At 38.8% G+C, this 15,084-nt stretch overlaps 1 protein-coding gene across 2 annotated transcripts in view; it reads left to right on the top strand.

Moving 5' to 3' along the window:
• Positions 1-10,165, top strand: part of Ap1g1 (adaptor related protein complex 1 subunit gamma 1) — a 79,313-nt gene extending 69,148 nt beyond the window's left edge. For both annotated transcript variants that reach the window (XM_047528158.1, XM_047528159.1), the window contains 4 exons: positions 1,556-1,663; positions 1,795-1,955; positions 4,473-4,571; positions 6,266-10,165. In XM_047528158.1, coding sequence (XP_047384114.1) covers positions 1,556-1,663; positions 1,795-1,955; positions 4,473-4,571; positions 6,266-6,367 — 470 coding nt within the window. In that variant the 3' untranslated portion in view covers positions 6,368-10,165. The remainder of the gene's footprint in view (positions 1-1,555; positions 1,664-1,794; positions 1,956-4,472; positions 4,572-6,265) is intronic.
• The last annotated feature ends 4,919 nt before the right edge of the window (positions 10,166-15,084 follow it).

Raw genomic sequence — 15,084 nt, 5'->3', positions numbered from 1 at the left:
TTGTTCTTATTTAGGAGGATCAGATAAAAGCGGTAGTGTGGCACCCTCTACTTCCCCCCCACTCCCACCCTCTCTTCCCAGTGTGCATATGTGGTAAAGTTAAATTATGCAATTTTTAACACCTATAAAATTCAATAAATGCCTTGATTTACCTAGCTTGTAAAATGAAAATAGTATTAAAAGGGTTGATGTTTCTGGTTTGTTTCCCCCTTACTCCCTTTCCTTTTTATTTAAAATTTATTTTACTTCTCTTTTGGTGGTGGTAGGGATTGAATCAGTTTAGGTCCTTGTGTATGCTAGGCAAGTACTCTACAGCCCTAGTTTCCTCTTGATTCCACAGGTAACTGCTGACTCTCCTAAATCGGCAGGTAAACACATTGGTGTTTACCATTGCCAATTTTTACCTTTTTAGAAATGGTATCTAACTAAAGGTGTTCTTTTTTTGTGTCTTGCATATTTGCTAAGCATTGTATTTGTGAGAATGATACATTAATAATTCATAAGTAAATTTTTAGTGAATTCACATTTTCTTGTGTTTATTATTTTATTGTCAGTATGCCACAGTTTAATTATCCATCATGCTGATGGTAGACATTTTGATTAATTTTTTTACCTGTAGTTCTTGCTAGGAATAGTTTTTGTATATGTCTCCTATGTACATATGCAAGAGCTAATCAAAAACATTTCTGAGAAAGGCAGTGGTTCTCATGCGGGGGAGATTAAACGTGTAGAAGTCAGGGTGTTGCTGAATATCCTATGATGCAGAAGGCAGCAAAGAATTTTCTATCCTAAAATTTCATTAGTGCAAATGTTGAGGGAGCTTAGTTTAAGAAGATACACCGGTGTTCAGCTCTCCTGTTATCAAATTGTGTGGTTTTCTAGTTTAGTTGCACCAGGTTATATTCCTTTAGTAGAGCTTAAAGGTCTCCATTGCTCCATGTTTTATTATCAGACATTGGAATTTTCACTTTTTTTTTTTTTTTTTTTTTTTTTCGGTACTGGGGATCGAACTCAGGGCCTTGTGCTTGCGAGGCAAGCACTCTACCAGCTGAGCTATCTCCCCAGCCCAATTTTCACTGTTTTGATGGATGGAAGTAGCATCTCACTGTGGCTTTAAATTCCATTTCCATCATTACTGTTGTAAGGTTGAGTGTCCATTTGATAAGATCTCCTTTTTATTCAGGTACCCTCTTCTGTAAATTGCTTGTTTGTGTATGTACCTTAACATTTTTTAGTTGCATTGTCTTTTTCTTGCTGATTTGTAGAAGAAGATATGTATAGTTGTGAATACTTAACCCATTCATTTTCTCCTGCTTGTGATCTTTTTCCTTTTTTTTTTTTTTCCTTCTTTCTCCCTTATGGTGGTTTTTAATGAATAGAAGTTGGTCAACCTAAAGTATTTGAATTTTCAGTTCTTTTCCTTTTTGGCCTATGCATTTTGCATATTATTTAGAGAATCCTTATGATCTTAACCTGGAGATCATAATAATTTGTGTTTTCTTGATGAGTTTGTCATGCTTGCTAAAGTTGACTTTTCATTGGAATGTTCCTTTAGGTGCTCCTGCTGCTGCTCCTGCCCCTGCCTCAGTCCCACAGATAACCCAGCCCCCCTTCTTGTTGGATGGCCTTTCATCCCAGCCTCTCTTCAATGACATTGCTGCAGGTATAATTATTTTTGTTATCGTCATCACCTGGAGCACTGAGCAATGAGAGGTGTTTTTCAAGGAGAAGTAGTAATAATTCTTGAAATATTAGGCCAACTACAATAAGGCTGATCTTCCTGTACTTTTGCAGGTATCCCCTCCATCACAGCATACAGTAAGAATGGTTTGAAGATAGAATTCACCTTTGAACGGTCAAACACCAACCCCAGTGTAACTGTGATAACGATACAGGCCTCTAACAGCACAGAGTTAGACATGACGGACTTTGTTTTCCAGGCTGCAGTACCAAAGGTACTTTAATGTCTTTGTTCCTTTTTTTCCCTTTGATTGAAGACTAGCTGATTTTTTTTTTCTCTTGCTTTTGGTAAAGGATATATTTTAATGTTTAGAAATTAAATTTATAGATTTAATTTAAATAATATTGAAACTATTATGGTTTATTGTGACATGTCATTAATTTTTTATCTCTTAATATTTGAGAGAAAAATTCCTCTTTAACATCTGCTTTACTATTGATATATAACGACTATTTTTTTGTGAATTGAGGGTTTCGTTTATACCAAATCTTAGAGTATGTTCATTTTTTAAGAATTAAGTATTTTGAGTAAAAAAAAGTTTGGAATGAGGGGTGAGCAAAGTTTCTCTGTAAAAGACCAGCTAGTGATTATTTTAGGGTATATGTTCTCTGCTGGTACTCAGTTCTGCTGTTACTCTGCAGAAACAACTGTAGACAATATGTGAATGAAAGAGTGTGACTGTGTTCCAAGATAAGATTATTTATGAAAACAGGTGTTTGAGTACACTTTGCCAGCTCCTGGTTTAGACTAAACTAACCTCATCTTTGCTGTGACATGGGAAGTATGGCACTGGGTTATGAATGTAGAGGTGCTCCACCACTGAGCTCTATTCCCCAGTCCTTTGTATTTATTTATTTTTTGAGTCAGGGTCCTGCTAAATTGCCAAGGCTGGCCTTTAACTTAGGATTCTCCTACCTCAGCCTCTCAAGTAGCTACAATTACAGGTGTGCCCCACCATGCCTGGCATGGAGTTATTTTAAAAGCAGTAATGTCAAGGTTATTAGAACCACTGATAACTCTAAGAGCCATTCTGTTTGGATTTTATGCTAATTGTATGAAATGAAAAGTTACTTAATCTGTGTTGCAGTTTCTTCATTTGCAAAGGGAGCCATGATAGTGGTAGCTTCTTCATAGGGTTGATTTGTGGAATAAAATTTTTTTTATGGTGGGTGCTATTTGAAGCACTTCTCACGTGTTTAGTGCTTAGTAAATGGTAGCTGCTGCTTTAGGCTGCTGTCCTAGCAAGCCACCTTTGCTACTGAAGCATGGCTATATTCTTGGTGTTGTACTGCACTCTGCATAATGATGCTGTATCTTCATTACATTATAGTACTATACTGTTTTCATTTTTTAGTATATATGAAATTGGGGTACATTTTAAAATTGGTATATTGTCATAGTTTCATGGGCAACCTCTTTTCTTTCTCAGTATTACACAAAATAATGCTGTGAATTACAATTGATAGTGTCATAAATTTAATGAAATATAGTAGTAATGAGTAACATTTAAGCATATGTAATTCATCTTGACAGTAGAATTGTGAAAAAGATCCAATATACGAAGTCTGTTCTTTGAGATTGAATCTTTAACTGGGCATGGTGATGCATGCCTGTAATCCCAGTGACTCAGGAGGCTGAGGCAGGAGGATTTCAGGTTTGAGACCAATTCCAGCAGCTTAATGAGAGGCTGACTCAAAATAAACAAAGGGACTAGGGGTGAATCTCACTGGTAGAGTGCCCTTGGGTTCAGCCCCAGTACCTGAAAAAAGGAAAGAGATTGAATCTTTGCTCTTGTAACGTTTGACCTTAGAGAAGACTGTCAGTCTCTCTTAGGAAAGGTTTTAAAATACTGGTACATAAAATAGCTACTTTGTATGGTATGCTTTACTTAGCTTGCTCATAGCACTTTCATCTCTTATCCCTGTAAACAAACAAACAAACAGAATCTACCAACACAGCAAATTATGGTGTTTGCCTCATCTGGGTCTTGTTGTATAGGCTAGTTCTGCATGTTCTTTTTCTGTTTTGGTCTTGTGTCCCTAACAGAGCAGCAATCCCAAAGTGTTCTACTTACATATTAACAAGCTGGCTCTTTCAAAACCTTTCCTCCACCTTTCGTGTAGGGGGAGGCCTTGATACCTTCCAGATTATGCAGGCTTTAGAAAACAAAAGTATCTTGGGCCTAGATATCCAATTACACTAAAGCATAAAGGCCTATAGTTGGTGACAAGTATGTTGGGTTGCTGTTTTTGGAAAGCTTTTATTAGGTTTCTTTTTTCCCCCTCCATTGGCACCTATTTTTTTACTTTCCTAGTTGATCAGTTACTATCAAAATGAAGTTTTCAGAACAAAGAATTGGTGACCTTTTGAAAAGTATTAGGCTAAAATTCTTCTGCTCTAAACGGGAGAGTGGCTCATTGCTAGTTTTCATGATCAAACACCTAGCTTTGAGTTTTTATAAATTCTATGAGTACGAACTGAGAATGTAGCTTGGTGGTAGAGCACTTGCTTAGCATGAATAAGGCCTGGGTTTGATTCCTAGCACAACCCAAAAACAAAACAAAACAAAAACAATGAGTGACAGTCCACATACTATGAATTGCTGGTATCTGGAAACAAATGGCAAATCTGTTGCTTGATCAATCAGTGGGGTACCTTTTTTTATTTGTTGGTATCTTTGACATAATACTATGTGTAACTTTTCATGAAGAGTGCCCTTTGTTTTCCTTAGACATTCCAGCTGCAGCTTCTGTCTCCTAGCAGCAGCATTGTCCCAGCATTTAATACGGGGACCATCACACAAGTCATCAAGGTTCTGAACCCACAGAAGGTGAGTAGCATATTTGAAGCCAGTATCTGAGCAAAGGTATAAGATTACTTCCTGAAATAAACTTTTTGCTTTGTTTTTCTGGGTTTTTCATAGTTAGAGATCTGTGAAAATGTGTGGTCTAACTTCCTTGTTCTTTTGTAGAAAATAAAAGGAATCCAGAGACCTCAAATGGATTAGTGACATCTTATTAAAATGCAGCTAAAAATTTTCTCTATTTTGAGGATTAAAGGTATAGTTTTGAGGAGAGGGGGAAGCTTAGACATATAAATCTATGCCAAAGTTGAAATCTGAGGTAAGAGCATTTGTTGAACCAAATATCCACATTTACTGCTGTAATTACTAAGTATGGATAGCAAAAGTAGAGGCATAAAATATGAATCAGTCACATGAAAAACAGCTTTAGAAACAAATTAAGCAGTATTTTTACTATATCTTCTCAAAGAAGTAAATGGATTTTACTTACTAGTAATTGACTGATTTTCAGATAGTTCTTGAAAATGGTTCAGAAAGAATTTTTTTACCTTGAAAGATTTCTAGTAGTTACTTATAAAGACCAGCATAATTTTCTCCTCTTGCAACACTTTCCTTTTCTGCTGTTTACTGTATTTGAAGCATCTGCCATTAGTACAAGCACAGATTCCTTTGACCGTCTGATACATAGAGTAAAATTTTCTTAGTGCATTAATTTTTAAAATATGTCACATAAAGTAAAACATATAAAAGAATTATATTCTCTTAAAACTATTGCTGCTGTGAATTACCTTTATTTTATGCTTTGGGAAAGAATAAAAGCTTATGTTCACAGACAAAGCAACTGTTTATCTGAATCTAGAGCATGAGATAAGTAATCTAGAGCATGAGATAAGTGTGTGTTTACCTAATTTTTCCAAAAATTTGGACACAAGTGTTGAGTCTTTTCAAAAAGCACTCAGCAGATGTTACTAGAAAAATGTTCCTGAGTGATTCTGTACTTCTGGCCCACAGTGTGTTTTGGAGATGCACTTATACTTGAAGGGAGGATGTCTTCTTGGCTTAAAGCTAGACAACTAGGCAGTTTTGGTGCCAGCAGTGGTTTGCCTCTGTCTTTTTTTTTTGGTACTGGGGATTGAACCCAACCACTGAGCCACATCCCCAACCCTATTTTGCATTTTATTTAGAGACAGGGACTCACTGAGTTGCTTAGGGCCTTGCTTTTGCTGAGACTGGCTTTGAACTCACGGTCCTCCTGCCTCAGTCTCCTGAGTCACTGGGATTACATTCGTGCGCCACAACCCCTGGCCCTGCCAGTATCATTTTAAAGAGATTGCTTTGAAGTTATTTTTTCACCTCTAAGATTAAAAATCTGTTTGTAGGTCTGGGGTTATGGCTCAGTGGTAGAGCACTTGCCTAGCATGCATGAGGCACTAGGTTCACGCTCCTCAGCACCACATTAAAAAACAAACAAAAAGGAAAAGAAAAGTGTATTTGTGGAGCTGAGCATGGTGATGCATGTTTTTAGGCCGGCCTCTTGAGAGGCTGAGACAGGAGGATTGACTACTTGAGTTCAGGACTTCAGGGCCAGTCTGAGCAGCATAGTGAGATCTCATTTTTTTTTTTTTTTTTTCTTTTTTAAAAAAAGGTCTACTTGTGGACTGGACAGGTTGTGAATATTTTATTTCAGTGTATTAATTTGTGATTCTCTTTCCCTTTCATAGCAACAGCTGCGAATGCGGATCAAGCTCACATATAATCACAAGGGCTCAGCAATGCAAGATCTAGCAGAGGTGAACAACTTTCCCCCTCAGTCCTGGCAATGAGGGTCTGGCACCATTCTCATTCTACCCCACTCAATCAAAGGAACTCTGAGAAGGAGGTTGTGATTGCTGGCAAGTCCCCCCCAACTGTACCATGGGCATCAGGAGCTGAAGAGAACTGTTGAGGAGGATTTTCCTGAAGTTATTGCTGACCTTGAAGCATTGTTAAAGACTAATGTCCTCTCCTCCACTGTTGAGGCTGGCTGCTTCTGGAGGCTACTTTGCACTCTTCCTTCTCTTCTCCCTTTTCCACACTTCTCCACCCCTCCCATATGTGCAGCCAGAATCAACATTCCCTGGGCCCCTGAGGCAATAAGCAACTGGTCTGGAGGAGAGGACTGGAATTCATGGCAAGAAAACACTCACTGTCTCTGCAGCAAAGAGTGCCCCTTCTTTCTACTGTTTCTCTGTGGACTGGGCAAGGTGGGGTATTTATTCCTCACTAGCTGGGTGACCATCTTCAGGCGCTTTTTACATCTGGCATTTGGAATGGAAATATAACGATGGACATTAGGGAGCCCTGCCTTTTTCTCCTGGTTCCCCCAATGTTTGAAAGAGGCATTAGGCTCCTGGTAGCCTTTTCTGTGCATTGCTGTATACACACAGACAGACACACATGTATGTATGTTTGTTATCAAGAACTGGTCAGACCTTGAGAGGTTATTTGTAAACACTGGACAGATGCAGTTAAAAAGAGCTTTTGTTGAGATTTGGCATGAAGGATATGGTGCTCTATTTGTAATAGAAATTTCCAAGGCTCTTCCAGCTCCCCTTTTCTCTCCATTCCTTAGCTGTAGTCATGAATACTCTCCATGATTTTCAAAATTAATTCTGCTTAAAGTGCAAGGTGGACACCACCTAAAAGATGCATTAATAGTTATTAATGACCTATTCCCATCACAAATTTTAAAGTTTCTCCCAAGCCCATCACTTGCCCGTTTGAACTGTGGTAAATGGGTGGAAAGAGGAGTCCACCAGTTTCAAAGATCAGACTCTTTAACAAAACACCTTTGCCCATGGGATGAGTGAGTGTCAGACTCATCCTAGAGCATATAGGAGTCATCCATTACTCCAAACCTCCCTTTTTATTTCCTGAGCCTGGCTTGGACCTTGGCATTCCGTTTGAATTCCTTCTTCTAACTGGAACATTTGTGTTGTATCTGTAACACTGGCACTGAAATAAAGACCACACGGTTAAAGAAATCTTTCCTATATTGTACTTCATGGTGTTGGAATGAAGCCTTGTAGCTTCCTTGCCCCCTATGTCAGAGGAATCTTATGGTCACCATAGAGTAGGAATATACTTTCCTAAGTCTGAGAAATTAGTCTCTTGAAAGAGACCAATCTCATGAATATCTGCATTAAAGACTTGAGCTTTTTAAACTAGTAAGAGTGCTGAGTGCTTTTTAGAAAGGACTCTTGCGTTATCAAACTTTCAAATGGAGTTGCTGGAATGAGGTGAAGTGACTCTCCTTTGGTATGTGTTGGATGTACTATGTACATTCAAGTATACAGGCACCATGTCATATACTGCAGAACAAAGAAAAAGTGGGGCCCATCTTGCTTTAAAAATGTTTGCAATTGTTACTGTAATTGTACAGAATGACTACTTCGGCTTCGGTTTTAACCTTTCTTTCCCTTCATTTCACCAAGCCTTTACTTAAAATCTTCAGTGTCTTGTCAAACCTAGCTCTGTATCAGATGCTAGACTATTCCTAACATTTGACAAACTGGAGTTGAACTAAAGGCTCCAAAAGGGAAAATTTCTGGTTTTACAATTATACAAGAGCAAGATCTGCTAAAACTTACTCCACTGGGTAAATTGTTGACTGAGTCAAGAATAGAATATGATTTCCTGTTTTTGGTAAAATAAGTGTGAACTAGTGCATACTTCTGAAAACTGCTCTGCCTGTGCAATGAAAAATAGCCTTTAAAGGTTTCTTTGCAGACTGATTTCATTGGATGGATATTTAATGCTGTGAAACATGATAGGATTAACATAATATTGGTGAATTTCTTGAATAGAATTTGTCTTAACATTCCTCTTTGTGTAGAGGCTTTATTTTCTCCCTTACATTTGTAGCTAACCAGCTCAGGTTTTTTTTTTTGTTTGTTTTTGTTTGTTTTTTAGTTAAAATGAGTTGATTCTCTGAAGAAATCTGCTCAAGAATATTCTGTAAGACAGCGCTAACTAACAGAGCTGCAAAGGGTCTACTGTACCTACAAAGCATCTGCTTGGGTGATCAGAGAGTTTTGAGGTAGATTTTATGATCATCCCTGGCTTTGTCTAAAAGGAATAAAATAATCATGGCCTTAACACAAGGGGTGCTGTGTAGAATATGAATTAATTTTGGACATTGAACCTGAGCACCATACTGAAGGACTAGCAGCCAAGGAACTGCCTAGGATACTGATGGTTGTGAAGACTGTTTCAAATGATTGATCTTGGAAAGCTTCAGTGTGCCTTAGTTTCTAGGATCAGCATTAGTTCTCTTCTCACTTAACTTTGCAGCTAAAAGGAGAAATCTCTTAATTTCTGTAAACACTTTCACATTTCAGTAATTCTTTTCCAGAGTATAACCATTCAAGGAGGAGCAAGTAGGATGGATTTTACTTCAGAGCCATTGTGAAGAAAGGGTGATTTCTGTGGCTATTTAATTACCCCAGGGTGATAAGCAGCGGACCCTCACATGCTTACTTTGGCAATTTCACATGCACTTGTACCTCATTATGTCCATCTTTGAGAGTAGTTTGTATTCTGTCCTCCTCCTACCCCCAATAATCTTAAGGGAGAATTCATACAAGTAATCTTAACTGTAGGAAGGGTGCTGTCCCTTTTGAAGCTTCTCCCACAAATGCTTTGGTGCTGTTACCTTGAGGTGGTTTGGATAGTCATGGGAGTTTTATGCTGTGTATAGTGATCATCTGTTCATTTTAAGGTCTTTCTCACTTAAAGAAACATTCCTCAATGCAACATTTAAGGGGAGACTCTTTCCTCTTGCTCGGTTAAAGGTGTGGTTCATATCTTTTGTTTGTCCCGCTCATAGATGAAAACAGACTTAAAACTGTCCAGCACTTAATAGTTTGAACATTTCCATCTACTACATGTTCTAGAGGAGTTGGAAGTTAGGGAATACTGCTTTTGAGGTTCAACTTCATTATCTTCTGCATTGGTTATATTTGGGCCATGAGAACTAGGGGAAACAGGGAGTTTGAATGTGCATTATTTTTTTCTAGTGAATGTATTTTAACCACTGTGTCCTGAGAGTTAGTGAACAAAAAGTGGATGGTTGGGGAGCAGTGATACATGTCTCTGTATTCATGAGTTTGGAAGTTTGAAGGATTGTTGAAGAGCGTTACTCAAAAAGCCCTGAAGTTTAAAACACTTCTGACCACTGTTGGCTGAGGAGGGCGGGGTTGCTGGTAGAACTGGAAATGTAAAACTTTTTCAAGCAATAGCAGTGAGTGGGTCCCAATGACAAGGTTCCAGGACCTGGAACACTTAAACAGAAGAAAATGCAGAAGCAGCTTGTGCAGTTGCTTCACAAACTTCCGCGAGGCCGATTCTGGCTTCAAGATGGAGCATTGGAGTTTTGTTTTTTTCAGAACTGCATTTGCGCTTTGTGTTTTTGTTTTTATTTGGAGACTTCATGGGAAAGAGCTTCTGAACTTTTTCCTGTGTGAATTCCCACTGTGTTCCTATAAGCCCCTTTTTCTTTCATAATGTTGTAAGTTACCTTTTCATGAAGCCCCGTCACCTCTTCTTTACTGTAAAAAATATTAAAAGGCTGTTTCCAAGTGGGACAGCTAATGAAGTTCTAATTATTGCAGACATATTTTTGAGATGTAAAAAGAATTTAAAATTAAATGATAAGTCTTAGAGGCGAGTGAGGAATAAAATGGATGTAAACATTTACATGGGATGCATTAGAATTCTGCTGTGTGTATTGTCTTTTGGTTGAACCAAATTATGAACAGTGACTAATAATAAAAAGTCAATACTCAATGATTTAAAATTTGCTTCCTTGCTTCTTATAAGTGAATTAGAAGCCTTGGATGAATTCTTATCAACAGCTTTAAGCTAAACTTAATCTGTTAATGTTCCTTTTATACAGAAATCTCACCTAGAGAGAAATCTGAACAGTTAGAAAACTTGTTATAGACAATGAAGAAGTCGTAAGAGCAATTGGACATTTTAACTGTAATGTGATTACTTCCATTCTTATCTTTTCCACATAGTGGGTTTTCAGACAAACCAAAGAAATCATATATAAGGTGAATTGTACATTAAGGGTTGTCATGATCGTGGGATTTCAATTATAAATTGCTTTTTTGTGAATTGTTCAAGAATATCTATGACTGGGAAGACAAAGGCTTGACCAGCCAAAATGAGTTATATTTCAAACTTTTTCTTGTTGGTGGGGGGCAGGTACTAGGGATTGAACCAAGGATGCTTTATCACTAACTATATCCCCAGCTCCTTTTATATTTTATTTTGAGACAGGGTCTAGCAAAATTGCTGAGACTGGCCTGAAACTTGGATCACCTTGCCTCAGCCTCCCAAGTTGCTGGGATTTTAGATGTGTGCCACTGTGCCCATCCCATCCAACTTAAAAAAAATATATATATGAATTTCATCTCGGAGGTTGAAAGCTTTAGGTTTTTTTATTACTCTCATGATCCCAGAAAGTTGACTGAGAAAGGGGAGAATGTGACTGTTGCTTGATTGAAAAAGGGAAGGGTGTAGGCCTTGGCAGTTATCTGGTTTCTGCAGAAGTGCCCTTTGGCAGAGTTTGATAAGTAACATTTCTATAATCTTGCCTTCTATATGGTTAGTTAGAATTCATTTTTGTTTCTAATATTAACTTCAGTTGAGACGTTCATCTACATGTAATTAGATGAAAATATAAAAGCTACAATAGAAAAGTATAGCCAATTAGACACCAGACATTTTTTTAACAGTACAATGAACAGTGCTCAGATTTCAACTTCAATTCAGAAGGACCAAACTAATTTTAATCACTTTGAGGTTTTTCTATCCTATGATCTCACTAAGTTCAACTGTCCCCACATTTGGTGTTCTGGGCATTGAACCCAAGGCCTTGTGCATGCAAAACAAGTGCTCTATCACTTAGTTACATCCCTAGTCCCCCTACTACCCCCTTTAAATTAAAAAAAAATCATTATTATTTTTTTTAACTTTGAGACAGGTTCTTGTTAAATTGCTGAGGCTGGCCTTGGACTTGTGATTCTCCTGCCTTAGCCTTCTGAGTTGCTTATCTATCCTCATATTTGAAAAGCAAAAATTTTCAGTGGCCAGAGTTGTAGTTCAGTGGTAGAGTACTTGTCTAGGAGGTCCTGGGTTTGATCTCTAGCAAATTAAAACAAACAAAAACAAAAAAGGAAAAAAAAATATTCAAGGACAAATTTCTTTCAAACTTTGAAGCCAGGTAAATATTGTCTGTTTATTTGGGGAACCAGAATTTAAAAATGCCTAAATCTGCTTAATTGGTGGTAAACAAAAACAAAAACAAAAACAAAACCCAAAACAAAACCATGGATTTAGGCCTACAGATGACTTTGTGATCATTGACAGAGTGGGAACTATTAATTATAGATAAGACTTATAAATAAGACATATGTCTCTTTTGGCACTTGTACAAAAATCTGATAGACATGAGCTTTCCTTCTCCAGGTTTCCCACCCATTTTATAGTGAAGATTGGGAAAAGGGGATGCAGGGAAAGCGCATAGCTGCCATAGGGAGGATATGGAGAAGAGGATTTCTAATGACTTCTCTGTCTCTTGGCATGATCCAAACACTGATTTTTGTAATGATGAACCTGCATTGACAGCAGATGGGTTTCTGCACCCCCCCTCCAAAAAAATCCCAGAGCAATTTATTTTTAGGGTTAGTCTCAGCTGCTTACCATTTCCAGAAATCAAAGTTATGTAACCCTTGGCATACATAATGCACATTGCCTTGAACTGGGGGAGAGCATGAATGTGTGACCTTTGAAACAACATATACAATGTTAATGACAGTACATGACTTGAAAATTACTGGTTGTCACTACTGAATTGGACTTTTAACCATGGGGACCTTTAAAAGTAACTGTCATAAATGATCCTCTGGAACTTTTGGGCTAGTGATTTTATCCCTCCCTTCTTAAAAGAGGTACTATCCCATTACTAAAGATAACTGTCTACCAGTGCTCTTCACCAGCATGAACTCAAAATTTGGTCCTGGGACAATATCTTTTACTTTCTTGTGATAAATCAGTAAAGAGTGTCCACCTGAGATCTGGAAAAGGTAATGTGTATTACCTCAAGAAACAGGCTTGTGGGCTGGGGATATGGCTCAGTTGGTAGAGTGCCTGCCTCGCAAGCACAAGGCCCTGGGTTCAATCCCCAGCACCGCAAAAAAAAAAAAAAAAAAAAAGAAACAGGCTTGTAGGAGTATTTATTCTGAAATACTTTTTTTTTTTTTTTTCTTACTACTTGTCTACCCCTGGTTAAGTCTACTTCTGGCTCCATATTGGTGCTTGTCCCATATACACCAGAGTTTCAGTGTTCTTTTCTTTCGGTACTGGGGATTGAACCCAGGGATACTTTACCATTGAACTATATCCCCAGCCCTTTTTTATTTATTTTAAGACAGGGCCTTACTAAATTGCTAAGGCTGGCCTCCAACTTGGGATCCTCCTACCTCAACCCTTGAGTTGCTGGGGTTACAGGTATGTACCACTGTACTGGGCTACACCAGAGTACTTGCCAGAAAAAATTATCCAATAAATCCGGAAGTGGAAATTCAACTACACTGATAGTTTGCCCCATTTCTTTGTCTTTCTCCTTCCCTCTCTCCCTCTCCCACCCCAACTTCCCCTTCCTTCCTTCTTCCTTTTTTTTCTTTCTTCTTTTTTAATTGGTTCTGGGGATTGAACCCTGGGTGCTTAACCACTGAACCAAATTCCCAGCCCTTTTTATATTTTATTTTGAGACAGGGTCTCACAAGTTTCTTAGAGCCTCATTGAATTGTTGAGGCTGACTTTGAAGTTGGGATCCTCCTGCCTCAGCCTCCTGAGCTGCTGGGATTACAGTCAGTGTGCTTGGCTCTGAGTAGCTTTCTTGAAAATAATTTCAAGGGAGAAATTTGCCACCCAGGTGTCCAATGTAAGAACTTTTTCCACCTTATACCAGATTTGCATATACATGACTTGAAAAGAAAATAATCAACTGGTTGTCACTACTGAGTTGGACTTTTAATCATGGAGACCTTTAAAAGTTAACTATCATAAATGATCCTCTGGAACTTTTGGGCTAGTGACTTTTCCCCTCCCCTCTTAAAAGAGGTACTATCCCATTAATTAAAAAGAGAGACAAAATCATTTTAATGCATTAATGAGACCAATACATGATTGCTTGGAGAGTGAAATTTTGATATATGCAAACTAATTAATTTGAAGGGAGAAAATATTGATTATACTATTACAGAAGAAATAATTTGTGGGGTTAGAACCTTCAAGAATAGAATTTTGTCTTAGCATGTAAAATGTCTCCAGATGCATAAATATCTCAGAGGGGGACACAGGCTGCCCTGTTAGATTTCAAACTCTCTTAAGCCTATAATTAAAATAATCTAGGTTTACATGAGGCAAGCTGAAGCTATGGACAATGAGATACAATTACTCAAAGGTCAAGAAATTCAGGTTTTTGCTGTTTAGTTTCTTACAAGTTGCTTACCTGTGTGAGAGGAATCCCCCAAAATCCAGAAGTCTAGAAGGCTTGTAGGGAAATTTAGGAGGAATTAATGAGAATTCTTTTTGGAAAACTGAGTGAATCTTAAATTTTGAATTTTGGAATTATAAAAGCTACAGTGAACTCCGATTATATGTTAGCATTTTGTATACACTACTCAATCTTCATATCTGCTGGGCAGATACTAGTCTCTCACAGTTTAAGAACCGAAAGCTTGGATCAAGCAATTCTAATAATCCATAGAGCTGAGATTTGGAATCAGGCTGACGATAAATTTGGCCTACTGAACACGAAAATACCATCACCCCAAGAACAACAACAAAATTAACTTTTGGAAGATTTTTCTGAATTAATCTTGCAAATAATAAAATGGCTCACAGACATTACTGCTTGAGGCTAAGAACAGAGTTTCGACAATTTTACTACATGAGAAAAGGGAATTGAAATATGGCTGGGAAGGTGAGGTGACTGTACAAGAGGCTGGGTCGAATTTGCCGAAGGTCGTGAGCATCTCCAATTAAGGGAAAGGACCTTGCTAAGGCGAGTATTTTTAACAGTTGGTTCAATGGCTTTTAAAGTGTGGGTGGCAGGCCGGTTTTGGAGTAGAAAGAGGAAATATCTCGGAGAGGGAAGTTCCAAGAGCCACCCTCAGAGAAGGGCTGCGTCCTGTCGCAACTGGCAGGTGCAGGGCCCACCTGCCCCTACCTCGGCCGCTACTAGAAGGGCGGGTAGCGGCAAATCCCACTCCCTACGCCCCAGTTCTCCAAATCCACTGTGACGGGCAGCGGAGGCCCACCCTTCAGTGATGCCAGGTTCCGCCCGCCCAGCCCTCCGCCGCCCGCAGGCCGGGATGCGGCTCCGCGGCGCCGGGCCCAGCCGCGCCAGCAGCTACGCAGGTCCGGCGGAGCTGCGAAGGGCGGGGCCCGGGGCGGGGCCGCGGGGCCGCGGGGCCCGGGGGGCGGG

The sequence above is a fragment of the Sciurus carolinensis genome, chromosome 16 (genome assembly GCF_902686445.1).
Source record: "Sciurus carolinensis chromosome 16, mSciCar1.2, whole genome shotgun sequence".
In the NCBI taxonomy this organism is placed as follows: domain Eukaryota; kingdom Metazoa; phylum Chordata; class Mammalia; order Rodentia; family Sciuridae; genus Sciurus; species Sciurus carolinensis.
Note: the sequence above shows the minus strand (reverse complement) of the source record. Positions and strands in the feature narration are given on the sequence as shown.